The sequence below is a fragment of the Anser anser genome, assembly GCF_964211835.1.
Source record: "Anser anser genome assembly, chromosome: 16".
NCBI lineage: Eukaryota > Metazoa > Chordata > Aves > Anseriformes > Anatidae > Anser > Anser anser.
Genome location: NC_139737.1, coordinates 18,767,127 through 18,781,247, shown reverse-complemented (window position 1 = coordinate 18,781,247; position 14,121 = coordinate 18,767,127). Strand labels below are relative to the sequence as shown.

Below are 14,121 nucleotides of genomic sequence, written 5' to 3'. Positions count from 1 at the left end.
TTAAAAGCAATAAGCAACCAGTATTACTGTCCACTTTGATTTCCAGCCTAAGAAGCCCATACACTTAACAAGTGGTCATTTGTACACTCAGACTGATACTGGAAACACAGATGTTTTCGCAGAAAGAGATGCCCATTTAATTTTATGGAAAATTTATCAGACTCCAACGATGGTTCATCGCTGGTTTTAAAGGTAAAAATGAAAAATATTAATTCCCCCATTTAGGCATTTAATACACCAAGAGCTATTCTGCCTGGTACAGTTTTGCAATTTAATGATACCCCTAACTAAAGTCATCAAAAAAAGATGACTAGTTTTCATTTTTTAAACAAAATGAAAGGAAATCATGCTTTACCACAGCATTCTCACCAGTTCTGTGCTACCTCCAAATAGGAAATTAGGAGCGTAAGATTTATAGCGTCGGAAATTAACAATTTTCCTCCTCTTTACTTTGAATGGTGATAAAAAGCACAAAAACTAGTTTTCTGTGCCCGAATGAACACGGAAGTCTGTACAAAGTCTATATGACCACTCAATCAGTATTTTTCTATTTGTGATCATTTCTTCAAGAGAAAACTTGCCTCAAGAGGAATTTTAATATGCAGCTTCACCCCAAGTTGGGGGACAAGATAAAACGACTTGGTGTGTTCTAGAGTTGTTGCTCTCAACTTACAAAGATAACATAATTCTTAACCTGAGTAATCTTCACAGCCCATCATCTACTGTGGATACATGCCAATATTAACTTGATTTGATGTCTATGTTGTCACTGAGGTTTGAGAAAATTTTTCTAATAGTGATAAAGCATTGAAAAAGTTATCTACCTCAGCTTAAGACATTATTGGTTCTTACCTTTCTTCGTTTGGACTGGAAGTCAGTAATATCCAGTTTATCTATGTCCGGAGGCTGAGGAAAAAACAAAGCATAACTATTAGAGGGCAATTTTTTTCTCCTGAGAGAGAGGGTTCCCTGCAACAAAAATGTGGGGGTTCATGGTCAACTTACACAACACAGCAGCAAAACAGATGCCATTCTTTTAGCATCCTGTTGAAAAAACAGCGCAATAAATTAAACCGGCCACAACGTAAGGAAGAATAATTTTATCTTTATGCTTTGATGGCACATTTACTAAGTTTTATAAACACATGAAGCAAAAACAGATTAAAAGAAGTGCTATTTACCAACAAAGGGCTTGACAGCTTCTCCATTGCCTCCAAGATGCGCCGTGCTGAGGTACTTAAGGTAGCGTGGGACCACACAGTTTCTTGTCCAGCTTTCGCTCTCTTTTGTGCCTGAAAAATTAGCATTTTAAGTGTTACAATGGTCAATTCTCAGCTAAGGAGGCATGTTTTTTACGTCCCAAGGCTACACTGATGATACAATCAATATATTCTGATGACAGAGAAAAATGCAGTCACTGGGATTTTAAGCCATAAAGAAGAGAATACATTCGGAGTTTAATGAAGTTTACCTTGGGCCTCAGTGCATCTTGCACGTGCTTGTTGCACGAGCAATAAAAGAACTCCGTACTTGTAAAAGGTCAAGACGGATGATGCTAGGACTGCTAAGGCCTCCGAAGCAGTAATCAGGGAAACAGAACTCAAGAAAAGGCTTGTGGTACAGAAAGCATTTTCAGTAACAACACAGACCTCAGAGTTTCACGATGGTCTAAGTGTACCATCTTAAAATCAGTGTATACAATCATAACCAGGAACTAGTTTTACTTCTCTCTTGCTTCCTCCCTTCCCCCAAGATTAAAGTTGGCTGCAAATCTTTGTCTTAAAAGATAAAGATCTGATTTAAACTGTAACAGATCTAAACATTACACTGAAAAAGTAAACTGTTTATTTGCACCACCCAACTTCAAATATCAGTCGAAAACTTCCTTTGGTGTGACTTTTTTTCTTCCCAGGTTAAACCCCTCATATAACCACACTGTGCTTATCACACGATGTGAAGACAGGAAGCAGACCACGCAGCATGTAAAAACACAAGTGAGACTCACAGAACCACAGAATGGTTAAGGTTGGAAGTGACCTCTAGAGATCGCCTGGTCTACCCCCCCGCTCAAGCAGGGCCACCCCGAGCAGGTTGCCCAGGACCATGTCAAGTCAGCTCTTGAAGACCTCCAAAGAGGGAGACTCCACAGCCTCTCCGGGCAACCCGTGCCAGGGCTCCATCACCCGCACAGTGCAAAAGCATTTCCTGATGCTCAGACAGAGCCTCACGTTTCAGTTTGTGCCTGTTGCCTCTTGACCTGGCACTGGGCACCGCTGAAAACACAATGGCTCTCTATGCTCTTTGCACCATCCATTCAGGTATTTATATACACCAATAAGATCCCCCCTGAACCTCATCTCCTCCATGCTAAACAGGCCCAGCAGTCCCTGCCTCTCCTCAGAGGAGAGGTGCTCCCAGTCCCTTGATCTTCTTGGTGGCCCTTCGCTGGACTCTCTAGTACCTTGCTGTCATTCACAGCAAGCAGCAAGAAGCAAGCTACTCTCTCCTTTAAAAGCCTAGTATTTTGGTTCCTCTTTTTACCATAATGCAGTAATATTGTAAAAAACAAAAATAGCCGACCAAAGAGGGTTCCCAGCTTTGCACCACAAGGTTTCAAGGTTTCCCGTAAGTGAGGTACTTGTACTGCCCTTTTTCCGTTGCACAAATGGACTGTCAGAACAGAGCCAGCAAACCCGCGTTTTCATTTTCTTCAAATTCCTTTTGATTTATCGATAAAAGTCACTTTCATTTAAATACATTCCTACCAAACCTGATTTGACTTTCCTTTTCGATTCAGCTCTAGCTAATCAGAGTTGTCAGCAGTTTTTATTTGCTATTTCCAAGAACTCTTGGGGGCAAATAACTCTCTCCAAGAACTATATGAATCGTTCAAAACAGAAAGCATGTTACTGCTTATCTTGAGACTGCATTTAGTCCTGCATGCCTCTGTGTACCAGAAGAACAAAGGATCAGCAAAGTTGATTTTAGATATTTTCAAAGACTGCAGGTTTATACAACATATCCATAGCATGAATGTAGGCATGCTTGGAAAAGAAGATCCACAGATAAATATTAGCCAGGTTTGACTACTGTAGCTTTTGCTACCATAAACACAAGTTTTCAAAGTTATGCTGTCATTGGCTTTTTTGCATCAAGTTATTTTAACGTAATGTAGTCAGAGGCAGACAATGGCACTTAAATGGAATTTTTTGAAAGACCTAACAACAGAGGAAACCCCAACTACCAACAACTAGCCCAAACTGTCATTCTTGTTCTTTCTGACAAGTATTACCTGTGGTAAAAACTGTCATTAAAGAATTTAAACAGAAATCAATCTCAGACGTCTATTTTTGTAGACCAAGAGGGCAGAAGAGCAACTGTTACCACATATTCAGCTCCCTGCTCAAAGCTCCTTTGGCAGTGCTGCTTTTTTTATTTCCATCACTATTTCCCACTACACTACTTTTCTCATACCTGATAAGGTTCCGTCTTTGGCTGCCTTGATCTTACAGCTGCACCACCGGCATAGGCCGTCTTTCCGGGGTAAAATGGAGAAAACCCAAGCTGGTTTTGCTTAAAAACAGACGTGCTTCCACGTACCTACGGAAACACAGTATGAGAAGTGGATAGAAAAACAGGTACACATTCAAACTGATTAAAAGAAATACTGTGCAGTACTTACAGGACACAGTCCTCCAAAAACAAATAAACTGAATGCAGGTTTCTTAGAGCTAGCTGCAGAATGCTGCGAGAGGGAATGAGTTCTTTCAGCTTCTGTGGGCCAGAGCAGTGACGATGAAGTATTTTTTAAAACTGCAACATCTGCCAAAATGACGTATGCTAGATGTAAATGCCTCTCGTACGTACAGAACTTTAACAATAAAGATCACACTAATTCAAGTTCTTCAATACAGAAAAATAAGCATGACTTCAGCTTCTTTAAATAGATCAACTTCACGTACAGACTGAAAACCAAGTATCACCTACAAACTTGAAAACTGTTCACAGAGCTGCAAGTAGTTTTCACCAATCTTACCAAGTTAATACTGTGCTTCCAATGCAGATTTTTTTTTCCTTCAGGCTAAGATAAAAGAGGACCGCATAAACATCAGTGCATTTGTACGGACAAAGCTTTTTTCTGTGTTGGTAAAAGGCTGGAGGCCAGCACAGATCATAATCGCACAGGTTTTAAACCTGGAAGATTCCCCAAAGGCTGCTCTAAGAGTTAACGATCTTCTGCCCATGTATGTTTTACGAAGACACACCAGAAAGTTCTAGTGCACTCAGGTTATATTGCTAAAGCCCAGCAACTCTACTCTCAGCTGTACAAAAGTTCTCTGGAAAACCTGCTGAGCACACGTCAGTCCCTGTCTATATGGGGGACTAGAAAAAGCTGCAAACCTGCTGTTCGCCCTTTCAGCGAGAAGACCTACGTACCAACCTACATCGACACGATGCTTATTTTTTATTTTAAAATGGTGTGCTTTCCTCAATGAATTTGGCAAAAGACATGAAAGTATTGACAGCTGAAGCCTTCTACCAAGAAAGGTCAAAAAACAGCCTATAGCTTATGTCAGAGTAGTTTCTTTATCTTCTCTTGCTGAAACACAGGAAAACATCTCGTGTTCCTATTTGTCACCTGCACTTATTCACATTTAACCAGCTGTCTGTTAGATATTCTGAGTCACTCTTCCTTCTAGACAATCAGCCTAGTTGTCAAGCTACGGCAAGTCAGCCTGATTTCCTACCGTCCCAGTTCAAAATTTACATATAACCTAGCTGAATGTGTATATTTCAGCATTGACTCTTTCTAACATCAGGGTATCATAAACGTATTCCAAAGCACGCTTCTATTAAAAAGGTGATAGGATTATATACTTCTAAAACACTAAAAATTCAATTTAATTCTCGCATCCAAAGTTGACATTCACCTATTTTATTTACTAAGGTGATGTGGAATATTAAAGAACGCAAGGTACTTCACATTAAAAAAAAAGTCAATTAAACAGAGAACACAAAAATCACCTTCATCAGATGCTCTAGAGGAGGAATCACTGGTTGTTGAGATGTTATCATCGTCTTGTTGAGAGGTAGAATCTTCTATTTCTTTTATGAAGGACAGCCTAGGACTGCCAATGCCAAATATAGAAGATGTCGAGGGCTGACAAGGTGGGACAGGAGAATCCAGCATGGTATAATTCAGACGGCTCCGATGAAGAGAGGGCCTTGTTAACACAACTGGGAAGTTCAGTGCTGATCTACTTGTGGATGGTTCTAGACAAGAACAGGGAGATAATTAGCTTTGCTATAGACAAGCTCACAGAAGCCAAAACCTGTTTCCTATCGACAGCCATGCTATTGCCAAGTTCTAAGCGCAAAAAGAGAGAAGCCAAATTTAACTTCTTCCTCACCCAGATACGGTTGCATCTAACTGTCTGGCTACAACAACAACACTGCTTGCGATACACAGTATTAATGTTGCATCCAGAAGTAGTTAACTATGAGGATTTACAACACCACATTCTGACCCCGTGCTCAAATGCTCTAACGCTGACTTGGCCGTTCACTAAATCAAACATATATACTCCTTCTCCCATGTACAGCTTGCAATAAGCTTTACAAAATTTGAGATTACACGGTAAATTACAGATAACACTGCAGCTTCCATAATATTGGAACAAAGGTTATATTAATCTGAATACACAACATGAAAATGAACGTTTGCAGTACTTTTTTCCCAAGTTCTTCCATATCAGCTCACGTTAGAGGCAAAACATCATCTCCTACCCATTAACTTTTGGGATTTTGACCCAAGGGACAAGGATGTTGACCCAAGTAACCAGATGAGCATTTTTCCCTCTTGAAGCAAAGGGTCTGCAAACAATGCCAGTGGCCTGGAATAGGTGGCCTTGAAGTCTATCTTGCTAAATGAATGGAACTATTCATGGGTATTTTGCCTGATGAAAGCCTACTGTCTCTCCCAGGAATCTGGGCAATTCAAATGACTTTGAGCCACTATCCTCTTGATACTTGAACTGAAGCTTAAACTAGTTAGTTCAATCTTCATAACCACTGCAGTACCACTAATTAGCTCTCCAAACCATGAGCAGATTTTTAGGACAGCACCGTTTGAGATACAGAAAGTTCTTCAGGCGGAAGGCCACCCAATATAGGCTCCAGCACACTGATACCTCAGAACTGAAGAAACACATTGGTTTCAAAATGTAGTAATAATTAAAAAAAAAAATCTTATTCTTAAGCATAGTAAGCAACACCCACGGACAGCAACATAAGCTGCAAAAGGTTCCAGGGTGTCCACCTGCTCCTGATCTCCTGGAGTTAGCAAGCTTGCAGTGCAGCTGTTCTTACTGAAAGCTCCTTTCACGCAGTTACATAGGAAAGCCAACATGTGTTCCTCAGTCACGAAGACCTTCTCTATTCTTTTCTCCAAACTCATTCCCAAGCTACAGCTACACAGAAAGCCATCAATCTCCTTGTTTACAATTAGATGAGATTGGAGGCAAAGATATTTCCTCCTTATTTTTTGATTCTGCCAACAACAGAAGCAACTGACTTTCCACATTATCTATGGTTACCTACGCACGCTCAGACAAAACTTCTTCACTTATTAAAAGCTGACTTCCCCAAAACAGCTAATTTAAGAGAAACTCAAATAAGAATAGATGCAAATTTATACAACAGGACTACAGGAACAGTGAGAGGCACTGGATATAAGACAAATTAATCTTTCATGAGGTAAAGGAGTTGCAAACCTCGTTGCCAACGGTCCAAATACCTTTTCAAAGACACCCCCTCCCCCCGCGTAGACCTTAAAGTTATTGAATATTTTAAGGATAATAATCTCATAAACCACATCCGTGCACAAGTTCCCCAGTTCACCATCAAGTTAACGAGGAACTTTACTAAATTGATCAAAGCCCAAAACAAAAAAAAAAACAAAACAAAACAAACAAAGTCGGGACACGAGACGGAATTTTCCTCTGCCATTCTAGCATCTAGTCTTTTGTTTCGAAGACTGCAAAACAAATTAATTTTTTTAATTGCCTTAGGCAATTAGACAGATTTTCATTCCATATCTTTTAAAAGATGGAAAATGCAACCCAGCACACTTGCAAATGACTTATTTTCAGCATTTAGCACCTGGCTAATAGAGTACCTAAAGTTAACTGATGCCTTCCAAGAGCATAAGATGTATGCTTCGTAACTGTGTATACAGTTTAAAGCTAAGACGGTTTCACAAACAGTTGTTTTGACTTTTTTTGGGTTTTTTTCATTCTGTCAAAACCCTCATTCCAATTTCCTTTTGAAATTCAGATTCAAAACTAGAAATCTGTGAATAAATACAGATGGCCAGAATTCCAAATGATTTTTCACATACCTCGTCTACTAATTCCTGCTGGTTCAGGCGTGAATCTCTCATCGATTATGGTATCTTCATCTGAATAATCATGGTGATAGTTTACTGGAGTCTCCTCCTGGTTTGCAGATTCATTTCTGTCTACACACTCCTCCTCACGCTTATTGAAATACTTCTGCAGCCAGGCCGGTACAATATTTTTCACAGTTTCTGTCATTCTGCTAATTAATCCCTGCTTGAAAGAAAAAACACTTGTTTAATTACAGAAACGCAGTCAACAGCATATGCTGGGATACCACCTTCCACGGACCTTGAAGACAGATATTATACAGCAAATATTCAGAAGACGACGACGAGGTTGATCCCTGGCATAGGATCGCTACACTTCTGGTAAACCTAAATTCACCTAAGATTGATTTACAACTACCTATCACTGTCTGCACTTCCAAGTGACCTTGGCAAGGTTCAAAGTTTTGAAACCTCTGCCAAAATTCACCAGCAGGTCGTCAATCTGCAAGGCTATCACGAAACTCTACGCCTGAACAGCTCCTGACCTACAGACTTGTTCCAGGACTCTTCCTCTTCGCACCCTCACGTGAAAACCAACTAAACCAGAAGTTCAGCAATTATCTACTGCGACAGTCAGGACCATACTACCCATTAAAATCAGTGAATCTAAATATTTTCAATTTTAGTAATGCTGAATTGCAGTGACTATACGCACAAAAAACAGTTCTGCTCTCAACAGTCAGGCTAACCCAGAAGATGTCCTGCAAGAAACACAGCTATAGCTATAGCACCAGCACCTCCTCTTGCAAGAGCCTTCTAAAGCTGTTGCTGTATTTTGTAGAAGACTGACTCTGCGGCATACATCGGGTACGATCGGAGAATTCCCACCTGACCGAAAGCCCCAGGAACTACGGTTAAATAAAAGATAAATTAATATAAATGAATATAATTAATAATAAAAATTAATAATAAAAATTAATATCCAGAAAGCTGACAATCATGAGCTAGGCATCCTGCTAATCATCCCTCCTGCAGGCAGGGGGAAAAAAAAAAGGTAAGTTAGATCCAGGACTAGTTCCCAGGAACTTTGAAGCTGCTAACTATACTGCCTACAGTGCCCAGGCACCTTCAGAGCTTAATGGTAAGAGACAGAGGGTTTGGTGGGCTGTAATTATGATCACAAGCACACAAAACACATCTATTTAAGTATTTCTAAGAATCGACTTATCGACTAAAGTTGTAGGGGGAAGGATGAGAAAAACAGCGGGGTAGGGATCAGAACCAGAGGTATAACCTCACAAAATCGCATCGGTCGCTTTCGTGCCTCCCCAGCTGCATCACTGAGAGACAATTAACATTAAGCCACAGAACCTTCTGCAGAGTGGACATGATATTGAAAATAAACTGAAATTAATTGACAAATGCTCTAAGCAAGCTATCTGCTCAAAGCTCGTCCTTTTACGTTATGAACATTTGCACGATTCGTCTGGTTACAAAGCTAACTGCTATAATAAATGCACACATGTAACACCTATCAGTTTGTCTATTTATCAAATCATTAAAATTCTTCCCCGATAAGTTACTGTTAATTTGATCTGCGCTGGATGTGCAGCAGCCATTCTCTGTGCAGAATCCCCCAGATATCCCCGCGCACGTGTTTGCTCTGGCACACTCTTTAAATAAACCTACTGGAAAACACGCAGAGATAACAGACAATGGAAAAGTTAGAAAACCATCTCCACTGATTATTTTCAATCCACGTGTAAGGTTTATCAGTTAGCTACACAGTGTCGGCACACGCAAGCTATGGCACTTTCAACATTAATGCACTGTTCAAGCCAGAGGTTTCAACGGTTGCTCTGTAAGCGTGGGGAATGTTTGCATTGCCCTTCCAGGCCAGCTTTAGATGGACAAGATTGATTGTCAATATGTGGTATAAGGGACTTGGCATTTCTGCAAGTGATAAAAACCTAATTGAGCAGCTATCCATGCGTAGCGCTCCCTTGGTTTTGCATATGATAATCAATCCCCTCAGCTACGTTGCTCATTTAATAGCGGAGAGGTTTTGGCTGAACAAACATGTGCAGAGGGCATCTCCAGAGCATCTCTCTGGGCGTCCTGACATTTCTTAGCAAAGAGCTGCTGGGAGGGATCTCGGCGCGTCCCCCCTCCAGCACGGGGATTTTCACACCCCGAATTGACGGACCGCTTTCACCATCAACCTGCTGTACCCTACAGCACAAACGAGAAGCAAAGCCTGGCAGGTAACGTTCAGAGAATTGATGATGGGCTGAGGAGGGGTGCAGGGAGCGGGGAAAGCCCTGGGGGTGGCACTGGGGGTCCTGAGGGCAGCGGGCTGGGGGTGAAGGGGAGGGGGAGGAGGGGGGTAATGGGCTGGGTAGAGGGGTAAGGGGGTAAGTAAGGGGCTGAGGGGGTAACTGAGGGGGTTAGTAAGGGGCTGAGGGGGTAACTGAGGGGGTTAGGAAGGGGTTGAGGGGGTAACTAAGGGGGTAACTAAACTGTTGAGGGGGTAACTAAGGGGGTAACTAAGCCGTTGAGGGGGTAACTAAGGGGGTAACTAAGCGGTCGAGGGGGTAACTAAGGGGGTAAGGAGGTGGGTAGGGGGTAACTAAGGGGATAAAGGGGCGGGTAAGGTAAGGGGGTAAGTAAGGGGGTAACTGGTGGGCTGAGGGGGAAGGGCCCGCTGTGGGGGGGCCGCTCCTCACCCGCTTGCTCCTGGCACAGGGGGGCTTCGCGGCGCCCAAACGGTGGCGCCGCCTCTTCACCTTGCCGCCGGCCGCTCCTCCTCCTCCTCCTCCTCCTCCTCCTCCTCCTCCTCCTCCTCCTCCTGCTCCTCCTCCTCCTGATCGGGCTCCTGGGCTGCCGCCCGGCGCCCCGCCGCCACCGGCCCTGCCACCGCCGGCCATGCCGCTGCCGGTCGCGCCGCTACCGGTCGCGCCGCCCGAGGCCATACCGCCCCCCCCCCGCGTTCGGTGCCGTCACGGGGCCCCCCCGCCCCCCGCCGCCACGCGCCGCGGGGCCTGCCCTGCCCCTCGTGGGAATAAAAATGTTGTTTTTGCAGAGTTACGTTGTTTAAAGGTAAGGAATGGGGTATCGAGGTGTGCTTGCAGCGATAAGAACGCTTAGCAGGCGACCTTGTAAAATGCAGACAACCAGACTCCGTAGAACAATTCGGGGAAAATCACGGTGTTGAGTCAAGTCAGGTAAGTGAAGAACCATTACCGCTTCAACCAGTAAAAAAGTCGAAAGAAATTCGAAATTTAACAGGCCGGCAACTGAAGGCCATGCATTGTCTGGGAAGCATCAGACAGATTGTGAGCCTGGATCACCCCCTCAGTGGGGAAACAGGGGAGGGTCCCGTCATCAAAAAGTATATAAACTGGGTTTTGGAACCAGCAGGGGCGCTCCTGCTCGTGGGACGCCCGCCACTGCGATCGCGAATAAATTCCTGCTTCGCTGAGCTCCTCGCCTGAGCCCAAGTTATTGGCTACGGAGTGTTTCTCACAATTTGGGGGCTCGTCCGGGAGCCAGTCGCCTACTGGGGAGCCCCACCGCCGCAGCAGCAGGAAGGCATGCCCCGCTGATTTCAGCGGTCCTGTGCATCGACGGCGGCGGTTCTGCGGAGAGCTGACAGAGGGCCCGAGACTGATGAAAGAGGCAGGATCCGTGAAGGAGTGGGGAAGGGAAGAAGGCAGGCACTCCGGCTTTGAGAATTGATCCGGTAACTCTGTGCACAGACCAAGGTAAGAAATAGGAAGTATTGCCTTGGGGGTCGGGTGAGACTCTGTGTGCCGTGTGATTGAGACGTACTTTTGTACGGAGCGAGTGTGGAGTCCTGATCCGCGGTTCCGCAGCTCCGCGAGGGGCGCGGCCGGAGACGGACGAAGCGTGAGATAAGGGAGAGAAAGGAAGAGTCTCGGGAAATGTGGTGTATGGTAAGCCCTTGCACGGGGAAGTGCTTGGCAATACACCAGGGAAATTTGGTGTGCGGTAGTCCTCGCACGGACGGGACGCCCGCCACTGCGATCGCGAATAAATTCCTGCTTCGCCGAGCTCCTCGCCTGAGCCCAAGTTATTGGCTACGGAGTGTTTCTCACACCCTCCCCCTCCCTCCCTCGCGCGCCCCCTCCCCTCACGGGAACGCGCGCCCCCCCCTCCCGCTGCCGCTCCCGTTCCTCGCCCCGCCCCGGTCCCGTCCCGGTCCCGCCGCCCTCCCGCTCCCGCCCTCAGGACCCGGCCGCCATAATGAACCCCGGCCCGGCCACCGTAAGCACGGGGCTAGGAGTCACCTCCAGAGCCTCCCCGCGCCGTGGCGCCGACCGCTGGTGTGCCGCAGCACCGCGCCGGGCGTGGGACGGCGCCCCGAGCCCACAGTGCTCGTCAGAAAAGCCCCGCACCGACAACCGATACCCCCGCACCGACAACCAACAGCCCCCACGCCGACAACCAACGCACAAGCAGTGTTTTAGGCCGGATTCGTGGCCCCGTTGGTCCGGGAAGCAGTCGTCACGCTAAATTCTACCCCACGGCAGGGGAACGATGGGCATCGTGACAGATCGCCGCCCCAGAAAATAAACACATAAATAAAGAATAAAAACGATAACGGGACATGAATCGTGCCCTTAATAACAGACATTGGGCAGTGAAATCACCGACTTCTGCAACAATACGTGCTCAGGGAACTGACTAAAACCCCTCCTGCATCGGCCATGTAATAGCTAGGCAAACATCACATAATACTTCCCTCCGTCATGTACACCAAACCTATTAAGGCAACCATAGTAGCGTGATAACGTGATTTTTCTCCTCCAGATCAGCGTCAAAGGCAGCTACGCTAGGTTTGCTCATAAGTTCAAACGCTGCTTTATTTATTTATTTAAATGCCATTTTTCTTATTTAGAAGGATTTCCATAGGGTGACAGGCCTTTAATGACACTCACGACTCAGAAACATTTGCCGATGCAGTCAAACGGTGTCTATTAACTCGAGGCACTGAAGTTAATTGGTATTAAAAATGAGCCAAAACGAAAGGCAAGTATCTGCGTGTCCAGCAGAATGACAGCGATCATCACCATTTGATCAACCTTCCCTGTGAGGTCTATCTGCAAGTTACTTTGAGGTAGCGCTAGAAAGAAGCGGTTGGTCCAGAGCATCCCTGCAAAAAGAAACATCCACGGCTTAAGTACCGTTTACTCTTTTGGTATCCTTTTAAGTACTTTTTACCCGTTTCGGACTCCTGCCTTTTCCCGGCTCACTGATGACAGCATTAGTAGCCCCTCAAGCTACTGTCCTACAGCCTTTCCCATCAGTGAAGAGATAGGAAAAACCCCACTGCTTCTTGGAAGAGAAAACCAGCAGGTTTTTGAATAAAAGCACTCTCTGTTGCAGCTAGGTACAACGAAAAGAGTTTATGAAATCATTACGGGACATTCTTGTAGAAAACTTCCTCAAGCTTGGAAGAAAAAAAAACATTTCAGCTAAGTAAAACAGAAAATAACTGGAAGAAGTGAAGTATGGCGGTGTTGGAAAAGTTGCTTCAAAGACTTGTTTAATTAAAAAGAAGGAAGAAAGCAAGTTCCTACTGCAATCCCATCTTTGTCAAACTGATGGCGGGCACCAGTACGATGTGTTCAGCTAACACAGGCTGGAAGTTGTAACTGCAGCTGTGAAGTTTACCCAGTAAAAAGACTCCGCAAAGCATTGTAGCAGTTCCGATGCAATCACTGCTTCCTGAATTTGTGACTCATGGTTAACACGGCAGTACAGGAAGAAGTCTGGCATTCACTGTGCTCTTACGGTAAAGAATCTGCCCTGCGCACACCATCCCAAGCCAGGTATGCGCTCCTAACAGGAAAGGACGATAGGCTGATTAGTCTCAGCAGAGGGAAAAAGACATCAGAGAACTACTTTATAACAGCAGCACGCGGGCTGCAACCAACGTTCTCTTCCTCTCATCATTTTCATTTCTGTGGACTCCAAGAGAATACACTCCCAACATTTTTCAGCTCTGGAGAACAAACAGCCCAACCAATCTCATTCACTGAACTACAAAACTGGTATTTTCGCTATCTAGTCCGGAAAAGGAGGCGCACGTCTCTAACGTACAGTGTAGAGACCTTGTTAATAGGCAAAGTCTGCATAAAATAGGTGGCCACAGCCTGATTTTCTGACGTTCAGGGCCTTGGGTCACACACCACCACAGCATCAGACTTAATGAAGTCACCAATCTATGTGGGCCTCTCGTTACACAGGTCACATGTTATGGACCAACCTCTCAAAGGCCAAAAACCAGCACTGATACTGCCGGGCCAACACACATCTGTAGCATCCCATTTCTGGGTGACAACACAATGAATGTTTCCACAAAGTACTCGATGCAACCTAACTACTGTGTTTGGTGATGCAAAGCAAGCCGTGTCAAAGCAGCGTAGCACCCAGGCACAATCCTGGAAGATGTTTTGCTGCTCACGTTGAAGAAAATAGATAAAAAAATCCTGTGCAGTTTGCACTTCTGAGCTCAAGTACCACAGCTATGCACTACAATTGCAGTGGCATCAAACCTTGTAAGGTTTTGAAGCTTCAGCACTGCCATCCAAATTCAAGGAGGCTGCATCTATTATCTTGAATTTGCCCCAGCTCAGTCCCCTGAAACAATTCCATAGACACGTACAAGCAACCCTTTTCCCACCCAAATTCTTTGCTTCATCTATTCC

The 14,121-nt window shown here is 44.8% G+C and overlaps 1 protein-coding gene and 1 long non-coding RNA gene across 2 annotated transcripts; both read right to left on the bottom strand.

Annotated features, from left to right (window-relative positions):
* Positions 1-1,228: 1,228 nt before the first annotated feature.
* Positions 1,229-3,795, bottom strand: LOC310882564. The gene is made up of 3 exons (XR_014573027.1): positions 3,683-3,795; positions 3,475-3,600; positions 1,229-1,292 (listed from the first exon to the last, which is right to left on the bottom strand). It is a non-coding gene; the product is annotated as an uncharacterized lncRNA (long non-coding RNA).
* A 1,330-nt stretch (positions 3,796-5,125) lies between these two features.
* On the bottom strand, positions 5,126-10,257 carry LOC310882505 (nuclear pore complex protein Nup153-like; the record flags this gene model as incomplete). Its single annotated transcript, XM_083801363.1, has 3 exons — positions 5,126-5,274; positions 7,400-7,610; positions 10,114-10,257. Coding segments are annotated over 3 exons (504 nt in total), but the record flags the coding sequence as incomplete, so codon positions are not given.
* Positions 10,258-14,121: the final 3,864 nt, after the last annotated feature.